At 55.9% G+C, this 15,990-nt stretch overlaps 1 protein-coding gene across 2 annotated transcripts in view; it reads left to right on the top strand.

The window, feature by feature from the left end:
* The window catches only part of LOC103295409 (solute carrier family 2, facilitated glucose transporter member 5), a 40,724-nt gene extending 30,321 nt beyond the window's left edge, over nt 1-10,403 (top strand). For both annotated transcript variants that reach the window (XM_054720480.1, XM_054720479.1), the window contains 9 exons: nt 4,063-4,187; nt 5,772-5,924; nt 7,034-7,159; nt 7,272-7,459; nt 7,845-7,955; nt 8,404-8,505; nt 8,702-8,777; nt 9,184-9,311; nt 9,405-10,403. In XM_054720480.1, coding sequence (XP_054576455.1) covers nt 4,063-4,187; nt 5,772-5,924; nt 7,034-7,159; nt 7,272-7,459; nt 7,845-7,955; nt 8,404-8,505; nt 8,702-8,777; nt 9,184-9,311; nt 9,405-9,845 — 1,450 coding nt within the window. In that variant the 3' untranslated portion in view covers nt 9,846-10,403. The remainder of the gene's footprint in view (nt 1-4,062; nt 4,188-5,771; nt 5,925-7,033; nt 7,160-7,271; nt 7,460-7,844; nt 7,956-8,403; nt 8,506-8,701; nt 8,778-9,183; nt 9,312-9,404) is intronic.
* Nucleotides 10,404-15,990: the final 5,587 nt, after the last annotated feature.

The raw sequence follows: 15,990 nt of genomic DNA, 5'->3' as shown, positions 1-15,990 counted from the left end.
GGTGACCTCTCAACTCCGCAGAGCGCATACACCCTGTCGGAGCTCAAGGCCTAGCCCCACGCGGACACCCTTACCGTACGGTAAGGCAAAGCCACGGAGGTGACTTCTGTCTTCTGACGTGGTCTTTAGACCAGACATTGGCCAAATGTTGGGGTCGTAGGCAAGGTCTTGGGGTGAAGAGGAAGTGGCAGGGCTCGGGCTCGGGGCGGACACGGAGCGAGCAGAGCGCTTCGGGGCCAGGCCTCCTCCCGCCGTCTCTGCTCCCTAGCCTGGCAGGCTTTTGTGTTTGCTTGTTTGGTTGTTTTTATGTTGTTTTGTACCAAAACCCAAACCTAGTTCTCTTTTCTTTTTTTCTTCTTTTCTTTTTTTTTTTAATATATTTTATTGATTTTTTACAGAGAGGAAGGGAGAAGGATAGAGAGCTAGAAACATCGATGAGAGAGAAACATCGATCAGCTGCCTCCTTCACACCCCCTACTGGGGATGTGCCCGCAACCAAGGTACATGCCCTTGACCGGAATCAAACCTGGGACCCTTGAGTCCGCAGGCCGACGCTCTATCCACTGAGCCAAACCAGTTTCGGCTCTTTTTTTTTTTTTTTTTTTTGCCTTTGGAAGAGTCAGACCTCAGCTGACATGGCCAAGAGGTCAGTCCCAACGTAGGTCACAGCACGGGGTTCTTGAGCTCAGCCCCCTGGAGACCAGGGACTATGCAGGACGTAGCCCAGATTAAGTTCCTGTGAAACCCTGAAGCGGATGGGGTTACCAGGCACTTCCTGGGACGCCCCTTGCACTGTCGGTGGAGTGGCTGCCAAGGGGGAGCCTGTATCTTTGCCCCTAATTCTGGAAGCACTGGAAATTCTGGAACTTGATTCTAAGAAAAGTCCTTAAGTCATCCCACTGCCCCGTGTCAGGTGCATGGGCCCCGGGGCCCAGCCTCGTGCTAAACAGCATTGAAGAGGTCCTCCCCTCGACCCCTCTTCGCGGATGAGCGCAGGGAGGCTGAGCGGGACCAAGTCCCCGTTCTTGGCCACAGATCTAGTAGCTCAGCAGTCAAGGCAAGGCCAGAACCCGGACTTCGGTTCTTTCTCCGGTCTTTTCAAAAAGAGTCTGCGAGTACGAACTCACGGCTGCTGCTCTGGGATCTCAGGTCCTGGGGTCTTCCTGGGAGCTTGGCATTGAACTCACAGCATTCCCTGCGGGCCCTCGGGGAACAGGGCACCCTTCAAGTCACAGTGGGCCCTGCAGGACCCTCCTCCTTGAGTGAGGGACTTGTGGTTCCATCCGCACAGGAGCCGACCGTGGCTGGGTCAGCTGTCTGCTTGGGAATGTGATGAATGCTATTTAACTGCGTAGGGTTTTCTTAACGATTCACAAGTGTTCCTTAATAGCAGCAACTAGCATTTTCTGTGCCAGGCTTTAGCTTGAGTGCTTTTAGGGTTATTAATTCCTCTAATCCTTAGAAAAGCTCCACCCCCGTTTCAAAGACAGGGAAAACGAGGCACAGAGAGATGCTGTAGCAACCCAAGATGACACCACTGGGGGGCAATTTCGCTTCTGAGCCCGAGCAAGTCACCACCACACTGTCCTCTGTTATATCAGGCAAACAGCTTCTCAGTCCATTGTTTTACTTTTTAATCATACACACAGTAGTACATTTTTTAACATAAAAATTTCCATTGTTCAAGTGGTCAACTTTAATTTACAGTTTTTGCTTTTTATGTCTTAAGACAGCCTTTTACCTTCCTGGAGACGTAGGATAGTATTCTATAATTTAAAAAATAATTCAACAGTTTTGTTTTTCCCAGATAGACCTGGAATTTTATTTTGTATATGGTGAGTGGTGAGAGAAAGCTAATTTTTTTGCACCTAAAATCTGTATAATTTTATTACCCAGTGTCACCCTAATCCTATCTAATAAAAGAGTAATATGCAAATTGACTGTACCTCCGCTATACCCCAAGCCACGCCCACCATCCAATCAGGATCGTGTATGCAAATTAACCCAACCAAGATGGCTGCAGCCACGGAGTGAGCAGGAGGCTTGGGTTTCCCTGGCAAAGAGGAAGCCAAGCTTCCCGCAGCCCTGGCCTCCACTCAAGGCTACAAAGTCTCAATTATAGAAGATAAATAAATCCCAGATATCAGGGCCTCCTCTTGGGTTGCTGGGAGGTGTGGCCAGCCTGCAAACGACCACAGGCCCCTCGCCCAGGCCGCCCCATACCCCAAGGGAACCCCCACCCTGATCTGGGACACCCTTCAAGGCAAACCAGCCGGCCCCCACCCATGCACCAGGCCTCTATCCTCCTATCTAATAAAAGAGCAATATGCAAATTGACCATCACTCCAACACAAGATGGCTGCCCCCATGTGGACACAAGATGGCTGCCACAAGATGGCCAGCAGGGGAGAGCAGTTGGGGGGGACCCAGGCCTGCAGGGGAGAGCAGTTGGGGGGTACCAGGCCTGCAGGGGAGGGCAGTTAGGGGTGACCAGGCCTGCAGGGGAGGGCAGTTAGGGGCAATCAGGCTGGGAGGGAAGCAGTTAGGCATCAATCAGGCTGGCAGGGGAGTGGTTAGGGGGTGATCAGGCTGGCAGGCAGAAGCAGTTAGGGGCAATCAGGAAGGCAGGCAAGTGAGCAGTTGGGAGCCAGCAGTCCTGGATTGTGAGAGGGATGTCTGACTGCCCTCGAGGGGTCCCAGATTGGAGAGGGTGCAGGCTGGGCTGAGGGACACACACCCCCTGCATGAATTTCGTGCACTGGCCCTCTAGTAAATTCAATAAAAAGGAAAAAAAATAAAATTAAATACAGTGACTACTGATAGGAAAGAACTAAAAAAAACACTAATTTTTTTCTATGTGAAAAGCCATTGTTCTTAAATTTCTTATTCGTGTTCCTTTACTCTTCTGTATTAACTTTTAAATCATTTTATCAAAATCCCTGAAAAAGATTTCATGTTTGTCGTAGGATTTTAGGAGACTTCACCTTTATTAGCTTATAGACGTTCTATTTATAGTTTGTTAATGCTGTTTTTTTAAAAATGTTTTATTGATTTTTTACAGAGAGGAAGGGAGAGGGATAGAGAGTTAGAAACATTGATGAGAGAGAAACATCAACCAACTGCCTCCTGCACAACTCCTACTGGGGATGTGCCCACAACCAAGGTACATGCCCTTGACCGGAATTGAATATGGGACCCTTGAGTCCGCAGGCCGACGCTGTATCCACTGAGCCAAACCGATTAGGGCTAATGCTGTTTTTTTAAATTATAATATCAAATTTTATGGACTTCTTTTGCAGCTTCAATTGATAATATTATATTTTGCCCAGTATAACCTTTTTTAAATATATTTTTTATTGATTTCAGAGAGGAAGGGAGGAGAGAAAAACTAATGACGAAAGAGAAACATTGATCGGCTGCCTCCTGCACGCCCCTACTGGGGATTGAGCCGCAACCCAGGCATGTGCCCTTGACCGGAATTGAAGCCGGGGCCCTTCAGTCGGCAGGCTAACACTCTCCCCACTGAGCCAAACCAGCTCGGGCTTCAGTATAATCTTTAATATGGTGTTTATGTATGCCAAAGAATTCCACCGGGGACATTTGCATCTATGTTGATAAGTGAGGTTGGCTCATACTTTTCTTCTAATGTTCTTACCCAGTTGGGCTTTCAGATTATACCCAAATCATGTCAGTCTATGATTGCAAAACCTCGTACTGTATTCCTGGATACTGGATACTGCTGTCACCAGGCACACACTCGATGAGCCTTAGACCAAACTGGTTTTCACTTTTGTTTTGTTTTTAGTGTATTGATTTTTAGAAAGAGAGAGGAAGAAGGGGAGAGAACGAGGGAGAAGCAGAGAGAGAGAGAGAGAGAGAGAGAGAGAGAGGCAGGGAGAGAGAGAGAGATTTGTTGTTCCACCTATTGATGCATTCACTGGTTGCTTCTTGCATGTGCCTTGACTGGAGTTGGGGCCCGCAGCCTTGGTGTATCAGGACGATGCTCTCACCAACTGAGCTGCCTGCCAGGGCCCAGCCTGGCTGACGCGCTGTCCTCTGCAGGAAAGGGACCTTGCTGCTGAACAACTTCTTCTCCATCGTGCCCGCCGTCTTGATGGGATCCAGCGAAGCTGCCCGCTCGTTTGAGATGATCATTGTCGCCAGGCTGCTGGTGGGCATATGTGCGGGTAAGCCAGGCGCCACTGCACTGCCGAGCCGTGACTGACAACCGTCCCGCGGAGGGAGGACGGGCGCCAACCTGGGGTCGCTGAGGCCAGACGCACGCTGTCCCTCTGTGCTGTGTGAGCCAGGCTCGAACCCCTCCGCCTGGCGCTTACTTCCGGCTCCAGTGCGGACAGTGGGCGGGTCTCCCCTGTGGTGTTTCCTGCGAAGCAAGCTGTTCTTTGAAAGACTGAGGCACAGACTCTTAGCTTCCGGAGGGTCCTTCCTCCCCAATCCTTTATTCCGGTGTGTTCTCAGCAGCAGGTCAGGACCAGCGAGTGGGTGATGACATCTGTTTAGAGGGCAATGTTTCTGTGTGTGTGTGTGTGTGTGTGTGTGTTAATCCTCACCCAAGGATATTTTTCCATTTATTTTTAGAGAGAGTGGAAGGGAAGGGGAGAGATGGAGCAAAACACCAGTGTGTGAGAGACACATTGATTGGTTGCCTCCCACACGTGCCCCGACCAGAGGATAGAGCCTGCAACCTAGGTGTGTGCCCTTGACCAGAATCGAACCCAGGGACCCTTCAGTCTGAGGGTCGACGCTCTATCCACTGAGCCACACCGGCTCGGGAAGTGAGCAACGTTTTGTTTTGTAACTAGAGTCCACTGAGTCACTGTCTTTTGAAACTTTGGTTTCAGTTATCTATCTGCGTACGCCTGGGAGACCCGGGTTGCCATGTAAAAATGTATTTCTGTAGCTTTTACTGTGGGTTGTGGCCAAAACAGCTTGAGGAACAACCGAGTGCCTGGGTCCCTCTAACGGAAGGAGTTAATGGTAGCAGCCTCTCCACTTGTATGAAGCACTGAGAGTTTGCAAAGGGCTGATCGTGGCTTCTCTCTCCCTCCCTCCCTCAACGCCCACCTGCTGGGCCGGGGAAGGGCCTGCCTTCGGCCTCCCCCCTTAGGAACCTGGAGCTGCTCTGCGAACCCCGCAGAGCTGGGCCCCCCAGGCTGTCCTGCTGGCGGCTCTGGGGAGCTCCCTACAGTGGCTTCCGACTGAAGAGGGGTGGGGAGAGCCTGCGGGGGGCCTCCCTCGAGCCCATGCTCTCCCGTAGGCAGTGTTGGCCAGGCCGTTCAGGGTGAGTGCGGGGTAGAGTTAGGAGGCACCTCACTTACCTGCTCCATCCGCCCTGGCATTGCCAAGTAACTGTTTCTCCTTCCAAACACGGGGACAGGGACAGACCATTTGGCCGATGTCCGCAAACCCCGTACCTGAAGTTAACTGAGCACGGGGGAGACTTGAGGCTTTCCTTCTCCGAGACCAAGCCAGTTGGGGGGAGGCCTGAAGCCAGGCCGGCTCGTGCCCGCAGGTGACACCGGTCAAGAAAGTGAGGCACCGGTCCCTGAGCCTCTTTGGTCAGACTGCATTCTCCTTCCTCAGAGTTCAGAGGACCAAGAATTAAAAGGGGCGTTTGCTTACTTGGGCAGTTTTCTGAAAGTTTCAGCCCAATTATGTGGCTGCCGAGTAAGAACAAGCGTGCTGGGGGCCGCGGCCTGGCCCCGCCTCGCCAGGCCTTCCTGATCGTGTGTCGTCTCACCCTCCTCCAGGTCTGTCTTCCAACGTCGTCCCCATGTACCTGGGGGAGCTGGCCCCCAAGAACCTGAGGGGGGCCCTGGGGGTGGTGCCCCAGCTCTTCATCACCGTGGGCATCCTCACGGCCCAGATCCTGGGCCTTCGGAGTGTCCTCGCAAACCAGAAAGGTGAGCGCGGCCGCCTCCGGGCCTCAGCCCTCCCTCCGCTCGGCGCACGGACGTTCTGCGAGCTGGGCTTTTCTCTCTGCTCGGCTGGCTGTCCCTCCGGCCCCCACGCTGCCCTGGCCCCACGAGGTGCTGGTGACAGACGGGCTGACATGTTCTAGTCCCTCTTAGGACCGGGTGAGGTGGCTTTGAGGGGGCACGAAGCCGCCTGACTTGCTCCTGGCCTGATGGTGGTGTCCCTACCAGGGCCAAGACAGAGTTAGTGTTCCATTTCTGGACTTCCTACAGCGGGGCCCACTGGGTAGGCCAGTGGTCGGCAAACTCATCAGTCAACAGAGCCAAATATCAACAGGACGACGATTGAAATTTCTTTTGAGAGCCACATTTTTTAAACATAAACTTCTTCTAACGCCACTTCTTCAAAATAGACTCGCCCAGGCCATGGTATTTTGTGGAAGAGCCACACTCAGGGGCCAAAGAGCCGCATGTGGCTCGCGAGCCGCAGTTTGCCGACCACGGGGGTAGGCGACGGCGCCCAGCGTGGCGCTGGTGAGACGGGCGCCTGAGTCTGGCTTCCTTGCCGGTGCAGCGTGGAATCCCTGTCGTGAACTCACCACGACGTGTGTCTCCGTTCCACCACACGGGCTGGCGCGGCTCCCGGGTTTTATTCCACCGTCGGCGATGCTCTGACCATTCTAGTTGGCGTGCCCGGGTGGCCCGGGCCTACCCCTGGGCAGGAGAGCAGGGTCAGAGCTGAAGGGCCCAGCACCCCCAGCTCCCGCCGGCCTGTCCTCCAAGGACGCCACGTGTCCACTCGACCGTGGAGACTTCCCAGTTGCCCACATTCTCGCCAGCACTTGGCGGTGTCGGGTTTTCACTTTGTCCACCTGGCAGGTGGGCACTGGCGGGTCGTCACCGCCCCTCTTGTCCGCATCCGCAGGGTGTTGGTTCAGCGCCCTCCTGGGTGCTGGGGACACGGGATGAGAAAGCCGCTCCCAGGAGAACGCATCCGGCTGATGGGGCAGAGTGGCCAGCTGGGTGCTGTGGGGCTGGGGGCGAGAGGCAGGGTCCTTGGCTGGGGCCTCTGAGAGTGGCGCCCATCCCCCTTGCAGGCTGGCCCCTCCTCCTCGGGGTGACTGGGATCCCCGCGGCTCTGCAGCTCCTGCTGCTGCCCTTCTTCCCGGAGAGCCCCCGCTACCTGCTGGTCCAGAAGAAAAACCAGGCAGCGGCCAGGAAAGGTGATGCTCTCCTGGGGAAGGCGGGGGGCAAGGGGGTCAGGGCCGCCGTGTCCTTGCTCCGGGGAATCTGTGGGCCCCCCTCAGACGCCGCCCCCCTGGTCCCCTCCCTCAGCCCTGAGGAGGGTGCGCGGCTGGGACTACGTGGAGGACGAGATGGAGGAGATCCAGCTGGAGGCCGAGGCCGAGAAGGCCGCGGGCTTCATCTCCGTGGTGAAGCTGTTCAGGATCAGGTCCTTGCGCTGGCAGCTCATCTCCATCATCGTCCTCATGGGCGGCCAGCAGCTGTCGGGAGTGAACGCGGTAGGGGGCGGCCTGGGGTGGGGGCAGCGTGGGGTGGGGACTGCCTGGGGTGGGGGCGGCCTGGGGTGGGGGCGGCCTGGGGTGGAGGTGGCCTGGGATGGGGACGGCCTGGGGTGGGGGCGGCCTGGGGTGAAGGTGGCCTGGGATGGGGGCTGCCTGGGATGGGGGCTGCCTGGGGTGGGGGCTGCCTGGGGTGGGGGCTGCCTGGGGTGGGGGCTGCCTGGGGTGGGGGCTGCCTGGGGTGGGGGCGGCCTGGGGTGGGGGCAGCCTGGGGTGGGGGCGGCCTGGAGCCGGGTGAGGGGGTGGGCGGGGGGAGGGTAGGCTGGGCCGGGGCCGCGGGCAGGCGGTGGCCTGGCCAGCCCACCAGCCTCGCGTTGCCTTCCAGATCTACTACTACGCAGACCAGATCTACGAGAATGCGGGGGTGTCAAAAGATAATGTCCAGTATGCGACGGCGGGCACGGGGGCTGTCAACATGGCAATAACCATTTTAGCCGTGAGTGCCCCGGGGAGCTGAGTGCCCTCGGCCGCCCAGGATGGAGGGCGCCTCGAGAGTGGGGGTCTTGGCCCAGGAAGGAGCCCTCGGTCCCTTGCGGTGTCGCCTCTGGGCTCTGCTCAGGTGACAGCCTGTCTCTTACGGGAGGTGGCCTGTGGCTCTTCAAAGACGGAGAGGACCCCGCCCTCAGCCCCAAAGCTCCCTGTGCGAGTGGCGCTTCCTGGAGCCCCTGCCCGTGCCAGGGCCCCAACATGAAGGAGCAAGGGGACCCCAGGAGTACGCAGTGCTGGGCCCGCTGGCCATTCAGGGGCACGCCCCTGGGGGCACAGAAGGGGTGTGCGCAATGGGCGGGCGAGGAGCTTCCTGCAAAGGCCGCTCCGGGCCGGGGTGTGGCGGGGGACGGCTCGAGGCTCCTGAGCCCCCACTTTTCCCGGCCCCTGCCCTCCAGGTGTTCGTGGTGGAGCTTTTGGGGAGGAGAATCCTGCTGCTCCTGGGCTTCTCCATCTGCTTCTGCGCCTGCTGCGTGCTCACGGTCGCTCTGGTTCTGCAGGTGAGGGGGTGCGGCCCCCACGCCCCGCCCCCGGCAGCCCACTGCCCACTTCCTGCCCATTTTCCAGTGGCAAGAGGTGGCACTTCCTGTTGAAGGAGGAGCCCAGTGCCGGCCCTCTGGGAGCCGAGATTCCTGGCGCTCCCTGTCCCAGGCTGTCCCTGCACTGCCCAGTGTGACCCCACTGTTTCCCCCACAGACCACCGTCTCCTGGATGCCTTACCTCAGCATCGTCTGTGTCCTCACCTACGTCATAGGACATGCCCTCGGGCCCAGTAGGTACCCAGAGCTGGTTATGCCTCCACTGCCCTCTCCCGCACCTTGAGCTCCCTGGAGGGGCTCTGGGAGGGCTTTGGGGGCCCCTGTTCCTGCTGCAGGGGGTTGGGCAGAGCCTACTGAGAGCGGAAACAGTAAAGCGGTCGTGGAGGCTGAAACACGCTGCCCCGTGGGGTTGGGGGTGAGAGCCTTACAGATGGTCAGGCCTTTAGGGACTTCGTAGGGTGTTGTGCTGAATTCTGGCTTCTGGCCTCCTCACCCTGCTGCTGCCCCTGGGGCCCTGCAGACTCGCCACGCCCGCCCTGCACCACACCCCGAGGCCCCTGGAACCCAGCAGGGGCCCCAGGACCCTTGGTGGGCTCGCTCTGCCTTCAGCGAGGGCCGCTCTCCCTCCGCCCCCCGCAGGCCCCATCCCCGCGCTGATCATCACCGAGATCTTCCTGCAGTCCTCCCGGTCCTCGGCCTTCATGGTGGGGGGCAGCGTGCACTGGCTCTGCAACTTCGCCGTGGGCTTGCTCTTCCCCTTCATCCAGGTGAGCGTGACCCGGGGCCCCGCACCCACGGGCCCCTCACGCGGTGAAGGGGACGCCTCTTCCAGGAACTGAGCCTGGCTGCCCTTCCCACAGGGGGGCCTCGGGCCCTACAGCTTCGTCATCTTCGCCGGGGTGTGCTTCCTCACCGCCACCTTCATATTCCTCGTGGTCCCCGAGACCAAGTCCAAGACGTTCATGGAGATCAACCTGGCCTTCGCCAGGATGAACAACGTGTGCGAGGTGTACCCAGAAAACCAGGAGCTGAGGGAGTTCCCGGAGGAACAGAAGAAACTTCCGGAGCAGATGGAACTTCCGGAGGAGACGGAACTTCCGGGGGAACGGAAGGAGCTTCCGGACAAACTCCGGTCCGTGTCGGAGGAGCTGCAGGCCGTGTCGGAGGGCCTGAAGGAGCTGCCGGAGAAGCTCAAGTCCGTGTCGGAGGAGCTGAAGGCGGTGTCGGAGGCGCTCCAGGCCGTGTCGGAGGAGCTTCCGGAGGAGCCCAAGCAGCTCCCGCCCTCCACCGTGAGGCTGTAACTCGGGAGGAGGAGCCTGCTGCGTGGTCCGCGGGCAGCTCCCTTCTGGGGTTTTGTCTGAGTCATAGTTGTCTGTAAATACCCAGAACTAGGACAGTCCAGTGAGGGGTGCCCAAAGGGCTGCTGGGCAGTTATTAAAGCCGGACCGACCCACCCCCAGGCCCAGGTCACAGTGAGCAGCCAGCCGTCCTCCCGCCGTGGCTGGGCCAGCCGTAGTGTGGCTGCTGTAACACCAGCTTTTAGGACACGACGCCTTAGTGTGGTGGTGGCATAGAAGGAATCAAACTGGGCCAGAGAAGCAATCCTTTCTCCAATCCCATGGGTCTTCCGGGGGCCCCGGGCCTGTGTGCAGAGCAGAATTCATCCTCTTGTCGGATCCATCTCCAGAACCGCCACTCTCGGAAAGTGTGAGGTCACAAGTAACGGCGTCCAGGAAGCTGGAGGACAGGTCCCTGTGGAGACTTGAACCAAGTCAGGGATTCTTAATCCTAAATTACATTGTGCGAGGACAATGGAATTGCCTCAGTATACTCAATAAAACAAATGTGATCATTTTTCACCAAGATGTGCTTCTTTTCTATGAGCAGGTGGGAGGAGGGGGGTATTCCCGGCTGCTTCAAGCAGTTTGACTGCGCTGGAGTGTAAGCCCATTGAGAACACGGGTTTGTCCTGTTGTGTTTATCCCAGAATTCCCCACTGCCTGGAGCAGGCGTGAAGGAGGCACTCAGGCAATATCTTCTGAAAGAGGGGGAGAAATGAGAGATGAGGTGGTTACAACGTTGTGAGTTTTTAAATTTGAGATTGGGGAGGCCTCTGCATGTCTTCAGGTACATAGGGAACACCGAGAGGTCCTAAAGGTGAGATGGGGAGGGAAGGAGGGAGGGATGGTGGAAAGGAGGGAGGGAAGTGGGTGTGCCCCCCACAGATGCAGCAGAGCTAGAAGCTTTGCATAGAGACGTGTGTGTGTGAAGAGGGCATGTGCAAGAAGATAGAGAAAACTTTGAGGCATGGGAAAGGACAGTGGAGAGAACACCTACTGAGTAGAAAATCTGGTATTGGGAGGGGAGGCCAAAAGCTCAGGACCAGGTGGGACAGAAGTGGGATTGGGAACAGCTTTTGTGGGGGGAGAATGATAAATTAAATAACTTATAAGAGTGTTGAAGACACAGACAAAGTAAAAAGCAGAATGCTGGGGTTGAACCATCCTTGACCTTCTGCAGCAGGGATCTGCAGTGTGGAGGGGCCACAAAAACAGCCAAGGATGGACGCTCTCAACTCTGAGGAGCAGGAAGGCTGGCATGTGAAAGGTCACGGAACTGTGGTGTTATTAATTCAGTTCCGGTTACCTGCATTGTCTCACACACAGGAAAGCTGTGGGGTCCGGGACTCTGGAGGTCTACTCCCTCAGGTCAGCCTTGGTTCAGCCACTCAGTAATTGCATAACTTGGCTTGAACTTTTCTGTACCTTCTGGCTTTTCTGTACCTCAGTGTCCTCTTCTGTTAAATGGGAGTAATGATCAATGTCTCACATGGTTGGTTATGAGAATTCAATGATGTTTTTGTAGTGTTTAGATCAGTGCCTGGGGTATATTAAACACTGAGTTATTTATGTTTTAATTAATTTATTTTTTCAAATTAAATCGTTATTGTTGAAAGTATTACATATGCCCTCCTTTTTCCTCCATTGACCTCTTTTAGCCCACCCCGACTGCCCTCCCCAGGCCTTCACCACCGTATCGTCCATGTCCATGGGTTATGCATATACGCATTTAAGTTCTTTGATCTCTTCTCACCCACCCACCCTCCCCCACCTTCCCTCGGAGGTGCCACAGTCTGTTCCATGCTTCTATGTCTCTGGATCTTTTTTTTTTTTTTAGCCTTGCCAAAACAAGGCCACCAAAAATTTTAGCTGCCTCCCAAAAAAAATTGGGAGAGAGAGAGAAATCTCTGGATCTATTTTTGTTCATCAGTTTATCTTGTTCATTAGATTCCACATATGAGTGAGATCATGAAGCACTTAGTTATTTTTACGTGCTTGGGAATGAGCTTGGATCTTGAGAGCAAATAAATTCACAGGTAAAATACAGTGAGAAACCTGTACTATCCATGGATACTGAGATCTAACAACCAAGTAAATGGATTGTTGCAGTGGTAAGTTACAGATAAACCACGGGAGGGAGTCTAGAATGATCCACGTAGTATTAGAGTAGAGCTGGAGATAATGGTATGAGCTCATGTTCAGCTTCCTATAGACTCAGGTGGCTCCATATGGGAGCGTTTATAGATGGGTGCATTTACCGGGCCAGTAAAATCCAACCAGAAGAGAAAGGGATGGGCCTGGTGCTATGGTGGCACTGAAGGAAGATGTGGAATTAGGGAAGGCAGAAAGGATTTCTCCAGCTGGAGAAGATGCAGTTGGGAAGTGCAGGATGGCTATTCCAGGTGAGACGTGGAGGTGTGAGGTGTTTAGGGGAACTCTGGGTTGGTCTGACCTAGAATCTGTGGGTCCCTAGGAGCCAAACTGAGTCAGAACTTTGACCTCTAGATAATACTGGTGTTTTCGTGATCTCTGAGTTGCAGAGCGTGGTGTGGCAGTAATGAGGACAGGGTGGGACTTGGGTAGGGCGACCGGTTGATAATGACGGCCCTGCAAAGCCAGCAGTGGTCAGGCCCAGCGGGGAGGGGGGTTCAGAGAGAAACTAAAAGGATGTTGTGACCACTAGGCCAGCACAGGGGAGATGTCATTTATTCAACCAATTTTTTGAGCACCGACTATGTGCCCGGCAGGGGATACAATGGATCTAACAGTCAAAAACACAAGATCATTTCCGATAGGACTCGGGGTAAAGTGTTAGAGAATGTCAGGCGAGAGTGGGTTTACTTTAAAAAGGGTGCCTGCAGGGAGGATGTTTGTACCACGATGGTAAGGCCCTGAGGCTGAAAAGCCACGCCCATAAGTGGAGGACGGGGGCCGGCCACTCCAGTCTGGTCATTAATAGGGTCTATTAAGGGGAACTCACATCCGAGGCATGTCCTGGGTGGCTGCAATGTGAAATGACTTCCCGTGCTGCTTGGCAAATGCTGACAAATTATATAGTCACTAGTAGCCCTGCGCACAAATCCGTGTGCCAGTAGCTCTCTGCGAGGCCTGGCTGCTCCGCGCCCACGGCCCAGAGGCTCTCCTAGGCCCAGAGGCCCATCCTCGGCCAGGCATGGAACCCTTGCCTTGTCGCTGTGGTGACGAAGCAAGCATTTCACCAGGCCGCTTACGTTGCCCGCTCTCAGCGGCTGCCCCCCTGGGACTGGGGGATTCCGGCAGGGCTGAGAGGACTGGACGCCACCATCTTGTGGCTATGGGCGCCGCCATATTTGTGACAGAGTGACGGTTAATTTGCATATTGCCCTTTTATTAGATAGGATGAGGGTGGGGTTGAGTAGTCATGCATGCTAGTCCGTGAATGGCAACAGGTCCAGGAAATGACGGGCTAGACCAGGTGAGGACAGTGGTCTGTTCGGGGACCAGCGCAGAGCAGGAGACAAGGGAAGGGGGCTGGTGTATGCCCCAATGAACATCAGTTATGATCACACAGCCTCGGGGTGGGGTGGGGGTGCAGTCAGCTGTCTCCCCCACTGGCCCAGGTCCACTCGTGGGTCCGCAGCGGTCACCTCCTGGAGCAGTCTCTCCTCCACAGAGGCCCTCCCCACGGAGGTGGCACTGCAGCTGAGACCTGGGGGAGGAGGTTTCAAGCAGAAGGAACAGCAGGAAGGAGCTCGGTTTTGCCATCAGCTTGACTTTGTTGCTGTGGTCGACTCAGAGGAAGGCAGGAGAGACATCCAGCGTGGATCAGTGTTATCCAACTCTGACCTCGTGGCCAGCCAGCCAGGGAGCGTGCCAGCGGGACGCAGAGCGCACTCCACGGGGAGCTGAAAGGCCTGCTGGACCAGCTCTCCAGGGTCTGTAGGAGCAAACAGAGAGAGAGCTATGGTCTCAGAATAATGCGCCCCCACCCCCGCCCCCCACCTGTCCATGCCCTAATCCCCAGGACCTGGGACTGTGTTACGTCACATGGCAAAGGGGGATGGAAATTGCAGATGGGCCCTAACCAGTTTGGCTCAGTGGGTAGAGCGTCAGCCTGAGGACTGAAGGGTCCCAGGTTCGATTCCAGTCAGGGGCATGTACCTTGGTTGCGGGCACATCCCCAGGGGGGAGTGTGCAGGAGGCAGCTGATAGATGTTTCTCTCTCATCGATGTTCGTAACTCTCTATTCCTCTCCCTTCCTCTCTGTAAAAAATCAATAAAATATATTTTTAAAAAATAAAAAGAAATTGCAGATGGTGTTAAGGTTGCTAATCATGTGACTTGGAGATGGGGGATTACGCTGGATTATTCCAGCAACCACATTGAAGAGGAAGGAGCAGGAAGACAGCAGCACAAGAAAGGCTCAGCCTCCGGTGCCGGCTTTGAAGACGGGGAAGGGGCCGCGAGCAAGGAAGGCGGGCAGCCTCCCGGAGCTGGAAAGGCAAGCGAACGGATTCTCCCTGCAGCCTCCAGGAGGGACCCGATCGTAGCCCCGTGAGACCGAATCACAGTCACGACCTCCAGAATTATAAGGTAATAAATGTGTGTTGTTCTAAGTCACTAAGCTTGTGGTAGTTTGTTACAGCAGCCACAGGAAACTCATACAGACCTTGGTACTGGGCAGTGGGGGAAGCGCGAACAAATACCTAAATATATGAAATGGCTGTGGCACTGGGCGCGGGGGAAGAGGCTGGGAGAATTTGGAGGAGCGTGGTAGAAAATGCCTAGATTGCCTTGAACAGACGATTAATAGAGATACGATAGTTCACTGTCCACTGGATGGCCAGGCTGCGCAGCCACGTTACAGGGCAGTAGAGTGCCACCTCGGGGGGAGACCGGTGTATGAGTCAAGGTCACTGAGAACAGACAGTTCACACACTTGGCTCTAGTGCAGCATGGACTTCCAGCAGAAGAGGAGCGAGGGCCCTGGGCTGTGGCTCAGCTGGTGGGAGCCGTGTCCTGCGCACTGAAAGGCTGCCGGTTCAATCCCCAGTCAGGGCACATGCCCAATTTGCGGGCTCCGTCCCCGGTAGAAGGCGTGCAGGAGGCAGCCGATCAGTGATTCTCTCTCATCATTGATGTTTCTCTCTCTCCCTCTCCCTTCCTCTCTCTGAAATCAATAAGAACATATTTTTAAAAAGGAGAGAGGGCCTGCACAGATCCAGTCCCTTGCAGGGTGTGGGTCCCCCGCTGTGCGGCTGTGGTGGGCGGTGTGGCTGCACGTGCTGCGAAAGGACCCTGACCCCTCCCCCGGGGGTCTGAAACGCAGAAGGCTGGGTGTGCCTGAGGGCCTTGCCTGACTTGCTTTAAGCAGAGCCCAGGGGCACACACCGTCCCAGCCCAGGGCCCATGCTTCTGTGACAGAGCCGGCAGGGTGAGGGACACATGGCTTTCTTTCCTAACAGCTGACCACTCGGCCGGCCAGGCCCCAGAAGCAACGAGGGGCTCCGCAGAGACACGGCTCTTTAGAGCAGCGACGTAAACCCGCGCGCCCCGAGAATTCTTCAGACGTGCGATCGCCGACCATTTAGTCAGGGGCGAGGGCCTCTTCTCCCTTAGATGTCAAATAGCAACGTGGCAACAGCCAACACAGCAAGAGCCATCCAGTGGGCACGAGTCAAGGTTATACCCAAAGGACGGCGGCACGGCAGAACAAGTGTACGGCGTGCTGCCGAATGTTAGTACTCGGTTGCTGTGTGCCCGGCGATGAAGAGGGTGGGGGGCCCTGCTTCAGAGAATCCCTGACTGTCGGGCGCAGGTGGGCAGGAGCAATAAGTGTTCTTCCCGTGTGCTGCGCCCTCGGGCTACCGCCCACACGCCAGCACACTGCGCCCAGGGCCCCGGTACGTCTCGCGCTGGTGACTTCGCGTGACGTGCATAACGAGCTGCCACGTGCTTACGTGATTTTCACGACGGTCCTCTGATCATTATTCCTACCCTTTGATGGTCATTTCCTAATGAGCCCGGCATCGTTACTCCGGCGTTCCGTGCTTTGTTTTCTTAGTAGAGGTCATTCTGAAACGAACACCTGTGCTGAATATGCTACTGACTTGCCGAGTGCCGGTGG

This window comes from Eptesicus fuscus, chromosome 9 (assembly GCF_027574615.1).
Source record: "Eptesicus fuscus isolate TK198812 chromosome 9, DD_ASM_mEF_20220401, whole genome shotgun sequence".
NCBI lineage: Eukaryota > Metazoa > Chordata > Mammalia > Chiroptera > Vespertilionidae > Eptesicus > Eptesicus fuscus.
The sequence above is the reverse complement of the archived record's forward strand: the minus strand, read 5'-3'. Positions and strand labels throughout refer to the sequence as shown.